The 15,480-nt window shown below is 41.1% G+C and overlaps 1 protein-coding gene across 5 annotated transcripts in view; it reads left to right on the forward strand.

Moving 5' to 3' along the window:
* sdhc (succinate dehydrogenase complex, subunit C, integral membrane protein) overlaps positions 1-15,480 on the forward strand; it is a 443,337-nt gene that overhangs the window by 377,776 nt on the left and 50,081 nt on the right. For 2 of the 5 annotated variants that reach the window (XM_060906016.1, XM_060906017.1), the window contains exon 1: positions 14,144-14,236. The exons of 1 other annotated variant lie outside the window; for it this stretch is intronic. In XM_060906016.1, coding sequence (XP_060761999.1) covers positions 14,148-14,236 — 89 coding nt within the window. In that variant the 5' untranslated portion in view covers positions 14,144-14,147. Of the gene's footprint in view, positions 1-13,019; positions 13,069-14,143; positions 14,237-15,480 lie in introns of those variants that run through there. 2 more of the 5 variants (XM_060906018.1, XM_060906015.1) reach the window with 2 other exon arrangements.

The raw sequence follows: 15,480 nt of genomic DNA on the forward strand, positions 1-15,480 counted from the left end.
GGAGTGCGCACCCTCCAGAGGGCACTCGCTGTTCAGGGTGGAGTGATTTGGAGCGCAGGATGCCTGCGGAGCCGAGCATATCCGTGTATTGGCATTGCTGTGTGCACGTGAATCATGTATTGGCGTTGCTGTGTGCACACTAATCATTTTAAAAACGTTAATCTGATGATCCGCTGATACGGTCTAATGTAAACCCCACCTGAGAGGAGAGTTTCTGCAACGTGCCCATCATGCTCTGATGGATAGCCGCAATTTCCTGCTGATGGTAACCCAAAATAGAGACTTGTTTGGTCAATGCTGCTCTGACTGCTTCCAAGTCTCCTGGGTCCATTCCTCTTGACAGGATTGTTCTGTCACAGGCCAAATGGCCATAGGAGCTGGCTAGACCCAAAAAGCAGACTCATGTGTACAGGGGTAGAATAGAATTTAATATTGAAATGTGAAGCACTGTGAGAGGGGAACAGCAGCCAGGAAAAATCCAAAATAGAGAAGTGAGGGGAATGAGAGCTAGTGCCAAACAGGAAGTGTTGAAGTCCCAGACAAGTGTGGAAGCAGAGAAAAAAAAGGTCACAAAGTCCAGAGCACAACCCCTCAGCAGGAAAAAGCTTGCAGCACAAAAGCAAAGAGCCCAGAGCACACTCATGGCAGGAGAAATGCGCTCACAGTCCCAAAAACAAAAAGGCAGAGTAGTCAAAAAGGGAGAGCAGAGTAATCCCCAAGCGTGCAGCAAAGTAGCAAAAATAGAGTCCGAAGCAAAACTAGAGCAAAACGGACATAAACGTGGCATAAGGTGAAGACAATCCTGCGTCGAGAGAATCTCCGAGCAGTGTAATATATAGCTGTGGATGAGCAGATGAGAGACAGATGTGCTGACCACAGGGTAGGGGGAGGCTTGGGGAAAACCAGCGAGTGGAGTCAAAGTCCAGATCAGGACCTAGATGTTCCCGGCTGGCTTGTGACATCTATTAAAGATGCATATTGTACAATCATTCTGCTATAGAAAAAAAACAGTTCAAAGAAATCACTGAAAGCCCATTATTGTCATGAAATTAATGTCTGTGTATGTAAAGTTCTGACCACAACTGTATTTGTTCACTTTCAACTTCGATTTTTTTTTAAACTTTACATAGCACTCTGTGATGATAAAAACTACTAAAACATCTAAGTTGATATAAAGTGACCATTTGTAGGCAATGATGGAGGTTAGGAATGATACCATCAAACTGAATATTAAGACTGATGTGATTAATAAGAAGATGATGTCTCTCTATCAAAGCATGTGCGTCCAGGTGAGTGGAGTGTAGCATCACATTCTCTACAGCACTCAAATGCATTTTCTTGTGTTTCAATCTGCACTATGAGGAAAACCTCCTGAGAAAAAAATAGTGAGAAAGAGAAAGTTGTGAATTCAGCTCCCTGAAACAGAACAGGTCACTGTGAAACGTGTATTAACTCTCAACCAGATTGGTAGCTGTAATGATATGGCAGTGAAGCGAGGAGTGAAAATCGGCAAATGAATTGGGAGAAAATTAGGTTAAAAAGACAAAATTGAAGGCACTCTAAAATTGTGTTACAGAATGAATAATAAAGTACATATAGAATAGTTTGTTCTTCTTTCTCACTTGAAACTAATATTGGAAGATCCAGACCACTGATTTCAAGATTGAAGCGCCCCACCTTCACAGTACTTACTGTGTATTTTTTAACACTTGTCTTACACTGTTTGCACATCTGTAGTTCTATGTACCATCTCTCCCCTCTGTTCTTCTCCCTGTACACTAACAGTTGCACCTCAAGTCATCAGTCTATCAAGCTCCTGAAGTTTGCAGATGACACCACCCTCATTTGACTCATCTCTGATGAGGATGAGTCTACCTACAGGTGGGGGATTGACCATCTGGTGTCCTGATGCAGGCAGAACAACTTGGAGCTCAATGCTCTCAAGACAGTGGAGATGACTGTAGACTTCAAGAGGAGTTCTGCCACACCCTCCCCCAATACCTTGTTTGACTCCCCAGTAACCTCTGTGGAGTATTTCCGCTTCCTGGGGACTATAAATCACTCAGGACCTTAAGTGAGAGAAGTATACGTGCTCTCTCACCAAGAAAGCACAGCAGAAGAAGTACTTCCTGTGGCAGATAAAGAAGTTCAGTTTGCTAAAGACAATGATGGTGCACTTCTACACCATCATTGAGTCCATCCTCACCTCTTCCATCACTGTCTGGTACACTGCTGCCACTGCCAGGGACAAGGGCAGACTTGTTGGGGGCTGTCAGTAATGCTGTCAAGCATGCCAGTCCAAACCCAACTAAAACATGGCCGTTCAGAACTACAACACCCATGAGCCACAGCACCCTCTATCAACTGTTTATTAAATACACCTGTCACTTGTTTCCTGGTTCATCAGCCCCTTGCTATATAAATACCTCTCCCACTCTCACTTGATGTGAAGTATCATTCAGTGTTCTTTCCTGTCATACCAAGCCTTTATTCTTCTATCTGCTTTATTGTGGTCTCAACCCTCGCATTTTTCTCGTTGTTCTCTAGCCTTTTCCACCAATCGATTGACCCTCGCCTGTCCCACGACCTTGATTCTAGTCTCACATTTTGGCTTCGTTTCCAGTTTGCTTTCCCCACTCTTCCCTGCACATACATCCGTAAGTGCCTGCACCCTGACAATAATATGATGTTTATAGGAAAAAAGGCCACACAAAAACTATTCAGATGTTTAACATCTTTTTGCACATTACCTGCACTGTGATGTTCATAAACGATCAAGCAACAAATTTTTACAATTCCAGATAATTGCCAATCTGATGGAGACATCATGTTCTGCTATTACTAACAATGTTTTAGTTGATTTTACTTTAGGGTACAATTGGCTGACAACAGCTCGTACATTGTTTAAGCAATCATTGCTTGTGCAATGATTAAAACAAATTCATGCCATCACCACTCTTACTGCTGCGTGACATTCACTCAAAATCAACCATGTCACACTTCTCAAATGAACTGTACAGATCACACAGTGATTTTATTTAGTAGGCCATTTCCTCATCCCTCTTGAAATTAAACCTTGTCAACACCCAACATCTTGTTAAGTAGTTTTAGACAAGGGTCTGACTTGCATCAGGTGCAACAGATAGATGTTGATTTTAACCAGTGTTTCAACACTGAGATGAAACAGCATGCTACACTGGCACATGAGGGATGCAAGTGCAGATATTGATGTAGATGCTAGATAGCGTGAAAATGTTCAGTAGAAGTAAACTCTTCTTCCTTTTCTTTTGACTGCTCCCATTAGGGGTCACCACAGCAGATCTGTTCTGCATATTTGATTTGGAATAGGTTTTACACCAGATGCCCTTCCTGATGCAACCCTCCCCTATTTATCCTGGCTTGGGACTGGCATTAAGTTTGCAATAGCTTGTGCAACCCCAGTGGCTGGGTATGTTTCGTAAAAGTAAACAGGATCAGGACACTTCATTCAATGACCATTTTGTCCAATGCCATCTCGTCTAATGGTTGAGACATTTTGTCCAAAGCTTTTTTCATATGCACTGTCAGTTATTTTATGCGTGCAACAAGATCGAGATATAAACAAACCATAATTAATTTAAGGGAATGCATTAAGCACTATCCAAAAAAACCCACAGGCAAACAATTAAAAATGGCAGGCAAACTCATAAACGTGAAACTAGCAAAAGGTTGGGTGAGGCACAAACAGGCTAAATCAGGCAAGTGCAGATATTGACAAAAACAGAAACTAAGAACAGGAAACAGGATCGGAAACCTAGGGCATCTACACAGGAGAATAAGGCTCGGTAATGCGCACTGATATGGTGTAATACTTCGCACTGAACGTGCGTTTTCTCAGTCTTTATATAGGCACACTGATGCCTCTTGATCATGTGTAGGTGAGCCTCATTAACAGCGCACATGTGAGAGTCCGCTCAGAGCGCACGCAGTCCAGAGTGCACCCAAGCGGACTCTCGCATTTGCGCTGTTAATGAGGCTCACCTGCACATGATCAAGAGGCATCAGCGTGCCTATATAAAGACTGAGAAAATTTACGTTTTCTCATATCTGGATATCATATCTCATATCTCACACTTGCCAAGGATATCTGGCAAATTCGAATAGATTTTCTATGTAGTTTAGTCTAATAAAAACGATCTCTCCCCACAAGTGACCCTAGCCGAATGCCCCCGAAGTTGACACTTGCTGATTCCCATAATTTCCGGTTTCAATTTCATTTTGCAAAAATGTGTTTTGCTTTGGTCAGATTTCATTGAGAATGCCTCCTTTTTTTGAACAAACACACACCTGAAACATAAAATAGTTGATAGTGCATATGAAAAAGGCTTTGGATGAAATGGTTGTTGGACGAAATGACCCAGGGGCGATTATAGCATCTGATCTTTGGGGGTGCTTAGCCCCCAGAGCTGACAGACGCACCTGGCTTGAATGACAGTGTTTCCACGTTTATTCCGCATTTAGACTAGACTTAACTAGACTAGACAAGACTAGACTTATGCAATGTTTTAACAGAAGCTGACCCAATAAACTATGATATCTACACATTTACAACCACTGACACAAATATTTACGTTACATTTTTAACTAAACAAGACCTACTACTGCATTTGTAATGTTGGAGCTATTCACTTTGAACAGTGGTAATTGTTAATTAATGTGTTATTGTGTATTGTGTAATAATAGTGTGTATTATTATGATTTTACATTAGTTTACATTAGTAAATGCTATGTTACATTAAATAAAATTGACTAACACACGGTGGTCTAGCACCGTAGCACTTGTACAGCTCTGCACAAAAGTATCTCGATATGGATGATAAATGTCGTTTTTATCATTCTGTTCATAGACCAGGGAACATCAATATTGCATTATGCATATTATTGTGTTGTGTTTAACAATTGTAACTCCAGTCCGTACCTTCACATCTCGCTATGCCAGTAATACTCAGGTGCTACTTCGAGTTCCTCATCGGCGTGGAATCCAGTTAAAAAAACACCATGTCGTAGCAAGCACTCGCGCGGACAGGCAACCCAATCAGAGGGGACGCAAGGAGGAGAGGTATTTTACTGCTCATAGAACTATCACCTAACAGGTGAATTAAAGAACACACACACGCCCGCACACACATTCATTGCGCAGTGCGCAAGGGCACTTATTTCTGAAAATTACGTCCAAAAGCAGTGTTTTTGAGGGTGCTGAGCTAGGGGGTGCTGAGCTCGTTTTTGGGGGTGCTTGAGCACCCCCAAAAATAGGCTAAACACGCCCCTGAAATGACCTATAACCAAGTAAACTATGCTATTATGTTTTTAGGCCTATAGTTTAGGCAAACTGAATGAAACGAAGCAGCAGGATATGTGTGGCATTGAGCCTTGAGTTTGACACATGGTTTAGAGTATCATACCAATCAGTGGCGGCTGCTGGTTTTTAAAACGGGAAGCCCATTTTACGCATTCATCATAAAACCTGTAGGCCGGATATCAAAGCATAGAAAGGTGTGCCCCATTAGCATAGTGAACTGGACAACCCTACCTAGTGGCAGAAAGTATTTTTGCTTGTACATTTCATGTTATAGTCTGGCTTGCCAGGCTAGTGCCTCATACCCTTAATCAAAAATATCAAACATCCAAAAATCACTGGCTATTCAACGAAGAGCCTTGAACATCATACCCTGATATGCAACACAGAGTCTTTAACACAACACCCAGCTGTGCAACACATCCTTGAACATCTTCTGCAACACAGTCTGGAAATTCATAACCAGGTAGGCTATGCAACACACAGAACCTTGAATATTATACCCAGGTATAACCTATAACACAGAGCCCACCATTCTCTTAACATTACTGAACAATATACACACTTCAGATTCATGAACATTATATGATGCACACTATATACACAAATTCTGCCCTCCGCTCCTTTTCCAGAAAATGGTCTGTGACCCTGTCATACTAGCTGGTTGTGCTTTCCAGAGACTTCACCAATTTCTGTTAGCAGCTAGCACTGCAGATCCCAATAAGGCTCAAGCTAGCCTACAACCAGATTGAACTACAAATGAAATAAACGAGTGAATTCGCGAATGATCAAACTGATAGAATGGATGAAAGTTAACGGAGCACAACGAGTAATATTTACATTTATTTACAGAGTAATGTACAGAGACATCAATGAGAAGAAACGTTTATATGAAAAGAAAGTCGGACAGCACTTTGGCACACGACTACACTTTCTCAACATCCACTGGGGACTGACTGATCATACTTCCGTGTTCCTCGCCGACGCTGAAGTACAGAGCCCGCCCTCCTCATGTCTTTCAAACACTACCTCCAATAATCCTTCATCAGCCCGGCTTCTTGTCCCTCTCACTGTCTCGTTTAGTCCCAGAGAAGCCCGGCTTCCCTGGAAGTGACGATTTTGTCGATTTTAACCAATAACAACTAGCCGAAATTGGCTGTTCAGAGCCCGCTCATAGACTGCAACAGATACCCGGCTGCCAGCCATAGAGCCCATTGAAATAAGAAAGGTTACAGCGAGTGTTGCCAGATTGGGTGGTTTTAAGTGCATTTTGGCGGGTTTTAAACATATTTTGGCTGGAAAACGTCAGCAGTATCTGGCAACGCTGGTTACAGCCTGGCAGCAAAGGTGATTCTCGTAGCGAACTGCAAGTTCATCAGACATCACTCAAATAAGTTACAGGATAGTTATGAACGTAAATACAATCTTGGGCATATATTATGTTATGCAAGTTATTGTTTTAATGAGAATTCAATGTCATAGATGCCGCAGTTTGGGGAGAGAATTTTAGGGGAAGCTCGGCTTCCCTAGTTGTCTCTGAGAAATCGCCCCTGATACCAATGTAGAAAGATAGGGCTGGCAATAGAGGATGTGCAGTCACGTGACCCTCACATGTGTACTCCGCCATATTGGACGGCATCAGGATTGTTTACCTTGCGCGAGCATAATGGATCCAGGGAGTAATCCCCAAGAAAATTCGGAAAATACTCCATCTACATCGCGCGATAACTTGTCTAAGTTTGTTCAGCATCTTGAAGGTGACGTGAGGCAGCGTTACGTGGAAAAGTGTTCCAGGTTGGGGATTGCAGATCCGTACAACTTGCCCCAATCCTTGTTCAGGGAAATTCAGAGCTGCGGTGCCGGCGATTTGCCCGATCTGGCCTACCACGACATTTACAATTTTCTTGTTAATCGTGAATCGTGTTACACTGGCAAAGCGCTCAAAGCTTACAAGAGCCTGGAAGCTTATAAATATTTTGTTATATTATATTTTGTTGTTGGGAATCCCAACTATACCTCTGGAAGGTTCCGAAGAAGGAAGTCTACTTGATAACCTCACGGATAAGTGGCATTAAGACGTTTATCATAAAGAGACGATGCAGGACGTTTTATCATAGGAATGTTGGAAATCTAAACTCTAAAATATGAGAAGAAAACAGTAAATCAGAAAGCTGCGCAGCTTCCGCGAAAACGTGCGCAGCTTTCTGATTTACTGTTTTCTTCTCATACTTCCTGTTTCATGGACTGTAACGGCATTTGCTTATTTAGTAATTTTAATACAGAATTTACTCTGATTAAATTATTCCAACGCCCCCCCTAAAAAAAAAATCAGATCTGCACGATTCAGCCATGAAAAAGGTGGCATCCGCCGTTTGCATCCATGTTTAAACTCATAGGTTAACCAACTTTAACCGGCTAATGAGGCTCGGTGGTCGGTCAAGATTTTTTTTAGTTTTCGCCATCCCTACTATGGATTGGCCTTTCAAAGGCATATATGAGCCAAAAAGATAAAACATTGTCATAGACTAGGCCAGGGTAGTAGGGCTAGGCATAGCCATTTTAAACGTTAGAGACTGTCTAGTTTTTAAGTATGCAGTTATCATTCAATCCGAAAATCAACTTAACAGATATACTAGGAGTACTGAATTAGAAGATTACACCTACCTGATATGAAGTGTTCACTACAAATTTGGCTGGTAGAACTGGGGTACCAGTTTTCTCTTCGCACAGCGGACACCCATTTTGTGCGTCTCTCCTCGTCTGCGGGGAATCTATAAAATGACAGGCCCTCCTTTTGGCCCTGTCTATTGGTACAACCAAATGCTGAACAAGATATAACCATTCTTAAAAGATCTACTCCCACACACTTGATAATTAGAACGGGTTCGTCTAAGTTCTATGCGTGGCCTTGCTGTCCAAGATGGCAGATAAACAAATATCACGTGACCTCGTGACGTCACGTGCATGCTCTCTATAGCAGTGCCACAGCAGTGTGGACAACACAAGCATGTGAGCTGCAATAGTTCCAGAGATGCAGCAGGTGTGGCCTAGGCCCTTCTTCCTGGCTTTACAAGAGGGAAACCTTTGATAACCATCCGCCCCTTGCACATATCCTACAATCCACTGTGCGGTTGGGAACTTCTAGTGGCCAGGCCTGGGCTACTGATAATGGTAATTATCAGTAACCAATATTAGGCTACATAATTAGTTTTGATGTTCAAATATCGGATGCAAGCCGAAATTTGATGTTATTGGATTGCTTTTATATGTCTAGTTACTGGTTCCATGGTATTTTTCATCAGCATAGAAGTTTTTAATCAGTCATCCTTATATTATCACCCATACAGCCCTTTCACTTTCACTCTCTGCGTTGTTTACATGAAATACACGTTCAAACTACTCAGCACTATAACTCTGGCTAACAACATTAACGGTGTACAATTATAATGATGACCAACTGTAGATGTGCAATAATTTTGAGCAGTATTAATCTTGAAAAAAATCTGTGAGACCATGTAAACCTGTAATAATATTTGAACATCCAGCCATCCATTATCTGTAGCCTCTTATCCTGTACAGGGTCACAGGCAAGCTGGAGCCTATCCCAGCCGACTATGGGCGAGAGGCGGGGTATACCCTGGACAAGCCGCAGGTCATCACAGGGCTGATACATAAAGACAAACAACCATTCACACCTACAGTCAATTTAGAGCCACCAATTAGCCTAACCCGCATGTCTTTGGACTGTGGGGGAAACCGGAGCACCCAGAGGAAACCCATGTAGATACGGGGAGAACATGCAAACTCCACACAGAAAGACCCTCGTCTGCCACTGGACTTGAACCGAGGATCTTCGTGCTGTGAGGCGACAGTGCTAACCACTACGACACTGTGCCGCCATAGTTGAACATAATATTTGAACATATGATATTTGAACATCGAAACTGATTATATATCCCAGTATTGGTTTTTGTACCGTTATCAGCAGCCTGAGCCTGGCCATGGGAAGTTCCCAACCATGCAGTGGATTGTGGGATATGTGTAAGGGGCAAATATCTCAAACCATGACGGATTCCAGAGACATGCTCATTGTCTGGCTAAGTCTCTCCTGTCCAATAACAGACAAGAGCTTTTATTTTATTATTATTATTATTATTATTATTATTATTTATAATTAAAGGCAATTTAGAACAGTGACACTCTCCACAGCAGTAATGCACAATGTGAGGTGTGGCTGTATCGACATTTAGAAAAATATTTTGCAGACTGCCTGAAATTATTTAAAAAAAATAAGTACCCTACGGGTATATATGGCTACTACTTATAAATAAAACTGTTTTCTGATATAATGTCCATACAGTAAATATAGTATAGCCTATACACGTTATCAGTTATACTAGCCTCATCTCTTGCAAGCATCACCAAGCTGTGAGCAGCATCAGGGCTTTGCTCAAAATACAGAGCTGTGAACTATATCTATTTTTTAAAAAATAGTAAGAAAGCACTTGTTCATTGTGGCAGCGGGGGCGTGGCCGAGCGGCGGTTTGTGAATGGAGGGCGGAGTCAGGGAAGGTGAGTGGCCAAATCGCTACACCTGCCATCAAATAATCTGTGTGTGTCTTGCAGTGATGACAGAGGTTAAAAGGAGTAGGAGAGCAGAGGAGTGATTATTGGGACCAGAACACGACTGTGTGAGTGCCGTTTCTGTGCTGAAAAGCAATTAATAAACGTGTGTCTGAGCACTTCTGTACTCCACCCACATCAGAGAAGCTTTCACATTCATAAATTGTCTTAGTTCAAAGTGTTTATTGTCATATACACAGTAAGGACATGTCCACTTGCACAATGAAATTCTATGTAATTCTATGAAATTCACAATGAAATTAGTTTGCTGTCCACCATGAATGCCAATTACAAATAAATAAATAGGCGGAAGTAGTAATACAAAGTAAAGGCAACATAGTGCAAAAGAAAAGCAAAAGAAACAAAAAAACACCCAGTATAGTACAAAATAGGTAGTGTAATACAAAAATAAGGCAATGATCAGACGTGGCATATGAAAATGTGCAAACAATGTAACCAGATGTAAACAGTCGAGGAACATCAGCAGAAAGGGTAGTAGTGTGCAAACAGATGTAAACAGCATTAGTACTAATGAGCACATTTTGTTTCACAAGATAAAATAAAATAAAATTAAGCGAATAGCAGAAGTTTGACCAATTATACTTTGTTTTCACATTTGTCAAAGAATATCAGAAATTCATTTTAAAATATTCATTTAAAAACAAGTACTCATTATAACTCTTGTTGAATGGCTGGAATTCTTAGCCTAAATATCTGCCAAAAAGCTCAAAGGAAAAAAAAAACCTAACAAAACATCTGACCTTTCAAAACTGTGATAATCAAAAGGTAAATTTTCTTAAAATAAACACTTCTTTGATATCGAATCCTTGGTGAACCACGAGGTGAATTTCGTTTGTCTTTTTATTCGCCGATTGTCTTCCGGTACTACGAAGTTATAACGTTTTCGTTTGTAGTTCTGATTAGTTCCGGAGTTCTCATCTCATGTCATTATCTCTAGCCGCTTTATCCTTCTACAGGGTCGCAGGCAAGCTGGAGCCTATCCCAGCTGACTACGGGCGAAAGGCGGGGTACACCCTGGACAAGTCGCCAGGTCATCACAGGGCTGACACATAGACACAGACAACCATTCACACTCACGGTCAATTTAGAGTCACCAGTTAACCTAACCTGCATGTCTTTGGACTGTGGGGGAAACCGGAGCACCCGGAGGAAACCCACGCGGACACGGGGAGAACATGCAAACTCCGCACAGAAAGGCCCTCGCCGGCCCCGGGGCTCGAACCCAGGACCTTCTTGCTGTGAGGCGACAGCGCTAACCACTACACCACCGTGCCGCCCTAGTTCCGGAGTTTATTAAGAAATAGAACGGTTAATCGAATGTGATCAGGATGTGCTAATTGGTTACGAAGTTTTGCTATTGTCACATTCATTCTTACATTCTTATTCTCGTTCTTGTGTTTTAATAACGCGAGATTGGCAGTCGCGTTCTGGTGATTGTAATCATAGACATCCTAATACATAGACGGAGAGTTGGCTGTTCTGACGCGAGAAATACGGTCGCCATCTTGGAGTGGTGAGAAAGCGCGAGATATCAAGGTACCGTCTATTAGTCTAGGGGGATTCAGTTTGCCCCTTTATCCATTAAAGAAATTAAATTTGGAGTGTTTTAAATAATAACAAAATTGAATATGGTATTAATAATTTACTACTTTTAGGTAAACACTTTATTCACAAATGTCATTTTTTAAAAACTAAACCTTATGTTACACACTGGAAGAATGACCTCAAGCTTTTTGCCAAATCTCTAAAGTTAGTTGAAAATAAGGATGTTGGTTATTTCTTTTTTGATATTTCGTTATATCTTTTTTGGATGACTTTGATTTACTCGATTAACATATGTAAAGATAGTTAACCCCTTTCTTGTTTATATTTTTTACTTTATTGCTATGTGTGTGTTTTACTATTTTTATGTTTTTGGATCTGTATATATATGGTGCTCTAGTTGTTTGTATTTTGAATGTTTTGGGAAATAATAAAAAAGTACCGTCTATTACTGCACGACTGAAGAAGAAGACAAGAGACAAGATGCCAGGCTAGTGCTCAGCGTACTCCTGCTCAAACGAGCGAACCGTTTCAAACAGAAGCAGGGGGATTACTTTTCACAAGTAAGATTTAACATTACCGTACTATTTGTTGTTTTTTTTAAAATAGAAATAAATATATTTAAAATATATTACCAGAGCTGAGAAGGAGCTAAGAGACTTAAATTGTCATCAGGTAGCACTAGTCTAGACATGAATGAAATTAAATATGATAAAGTTGAAATAAATGATGAAGAAATTATGATGATTGTGAACACCAACGGGTATCAATGTACAGTCTAGATTGTGTTAGGGGTAGGGCTGTTAACCTACGTTAACCTGTCAAATTTTTCACGGTTTCAAAAAAAAAATTTTGTCGGTTAAAGTAACCTGTAAATAACAGTAGAGGAAATGCTACAAGATTACACTTCGCCATCTCTTATAAATTCACTGACTAGATTAATTTCCCCTTTGATATGTTCTTAACAATCTATTTCAAGAAAACATACACACAGAATCATTATAATGGATTTAGATTGTTAAAACCGCATTTTATTTGCAACAGATTGGTGGTTGTAGCCGATAGAAAAACGTTAAGCTGTTTATATCTAATGTATTTAGTATTACACTGAGTGCAGCGGATCACCACTCCAAGACGGCGGCCCCGCGTCTCGTCAGCGCTTTTAGAATTTACATTGGATGCTCCGTCTATGTATTAGGATGTCTATGATTGTAATACTCATGCGCAGTGCGCTATTGTTACACTAATTCTTACAACACGATGATAGCGCGAGATCACGATTGACCATTCTGGTGCGTGTAATGCTTAAGCGCATGCGCAGTGCACGATTCACTTTTCATCGAATAAACATTTTTTCTGTATGACGCACTGCACATGGCGGCAGCATCATCATATAGCTCATGCGGCATTTCCCCTGTTACCTGCAGATTATATAAAGATCAGCGTTATTGCACAGCGCTACTTGAAATCTGCTGCGCTCATCGAGCCTACCCCTACATCCGCCTACGTCACTTCCTCGCCTTAGAAAACATGGCGTTACCTTTAAGGTCAGTGCATAGTTCATTCTTGTTTAACATTTTGTAGTCTTGATTAGGAAATTTTAAATGCACAACAACGCTGTATTAAAATTTCTTATAATTGTAGGTGGGGTTTAGAGGCGCTTCATAGTGGTGTGACTTTGTGTAAGGATTATCTTCGCTCGCGTTAGCTGTGAGTTAGCTACATAGGCAGTGTTTTATTAGTGTTTATTATTAGCGGATTACTACATCGTTTATTTTATTGCGTGTTTAACTCCATGATGTTTTATTAGTTTTTGGGTCTGTTTTAATGTTGTTTTGACAGGCTTCTTTAGATACTTTAACCCTTCTCGATACCAGAAAAAGATATAATTGAATAAATTGTAATACAAATGACAATTCACTATACAGGGTTCCCGCGGGCCATTAAAAGTTATTAATTAAAAAAAAGGTGTTTTCAGGGCCTTAAAAGTCATTTAAATTGTATTAGTTTGGCTGGCAAATGAAAAGTTTAAATCGTGGATTGAGCGTGTTGATAAGTATTCATTTAGATATAAACTTTGTCGGAAAACATGTAGCTGGAGAAACATGGGGAAGACAGCCTTGCAAATGCATGGCAGAGGACAGGAAACATGTTAAATCGGACTATGTTTTGTCATTTATGAGTCGAACTGCATGTGATCAAGCGCAGGCAAAAACAGTGGCAGCCACTGTATCATCATCATCATTTGAACCCTCTATGGGTCCGACTGGACATGTACCCAAGCCAAAGTCAATATCAGATGTTATTGTAGCCAACAATGAAGCAATTAAAGCAGAAATAATTTGGTTGATGCACACAGTCCATATACATACAGATCAAATAAAAAAAAAAATAAGTGACATATTTAGATCGTTTGCACATGATGTCCCATGACCCTCTCTGATTTAGCAGTGTCCACCATCTTTGTGGAATAACACGCGTAGCAACAAGTACCTTAATACGAAATGCCACAAATTTGAACAGTTATCGGCTACTCAAACAATTCTGCTAAGGCTGGAGTCAGATTGTTTAGTTTACCCACTGTTAAAATGCAAGAAAGACCCAAAATGGAAGATCTAACCCGTAGATGACCGATACAGTGGCTTGCAAATCTGAACAGATCGGATATAAAAGAGACCAGCTACAAATGAGTATGTGCAGCTCATTTCGTAAAGGGTAAGTTTATATTTCTACTGTTTGTGAACCATAGGCAAAATATATATAAAGATGCGACATACTGTACGTGATATACATGTAAGCGCTACTCCAATTTATATTGCAGTTACAAATGCATAGCACAAAGCCCCAGTAAAATGTAGGTAGTTGAGCTCAGTAAAATGTTGCCTAAGAAGACATCAATAATTAGGTTGTTGGGTTTTTTTTGGTTTGTGTTTTGTGTAACATTTGCCCACATCAGGAACCTACTAGATCCTTACAGTAAACTTGCACTAAACTTTTGTATGCTTTCATCTGCTTCCCAGTGATGAAGCTAGTAGTTAACACCAGGTAATTCATGATGTCTGTGTAATTCACACTCGGCCACATCCGTACATCAGGCTTTCGTCTAAACAGGGGAACAGGGGCGCTGCGCCCTCTTACTCTCGGCGTGCGCCCTCTTACTCTCGGCGTGCGCCCCCTTACCGACTCCGTGAAAACATCCCAGCAACACTACGTGACAATGTGTCTGATCATCAAATACGTTATAATTGCTCCAAAAATATTCCAATCATAGTAGATACACCGCCAGACGGTGCAAAAACAATCCGAATTGGCGTTTTCCAGACTGAGGCGCCATGTTGTTTACTTGTCGCGGCTGCTCTCGCGAGATTTGACATGGGTTACATACAAGGTCAGCTGACTTGTAGAGCGAGATTTCTCGAGACTGAATGACCTTTCACCCACCGGCGCGGGAGCTTTTGACAGAAGTAGTTCGCGAGTTGTTTTTGACGACACTTGGGCGTTTAAAGATGTCATCCCGCGGCACGAAGCGGAAGAAAGCCAAAGACTGTCCGGGGCAGAAGAAGATTACTTCTTTCTTTTTCAATGTTGACAGACAATTTGTTACAATGTCCCTCTCAGATAGCCTCAGAATGTCACATTGGAGCATTTTTCAAAGGCTTTGCACGGCAGGGGGGGGGACAACCGGCACCATCTCCCCCCCGCTTTGCTCCCTCGCCATGGTGAGCGCCCTCATACTAAATTTTTCTAGAAAAAAACCTGCGTACATCATCTTCATACTCTACAACATTGCTGTACGGATCCACCCCTGAACATTCTTTTATCTTTTCCCTGTACCTGACCTTGTCACTATTACTCAATTCATGATACATTTGCGAAAAATTACAGTTCGCCAATGTACTCTCCTCGGTCGTCATGGTTGCTATCCTGCAATTTTTTTTTTTGCAATCTTGCATTTCTTT

Source organism: Neoarius graeffei, chromosome 23 (assembly GCF_027579695.1).
Source record: "Neoarius graeffei isolate fNeoGra1 chromosome 23, fNeoGra1.pri, whole genome shotgun sequence".
Classification (NCBI taxonomy): Eukaryota; Metazoa; Chordata; class Actinopteri; order Siluriformes; family Ariidae; genus Neoarius; species Neoarius graeffei.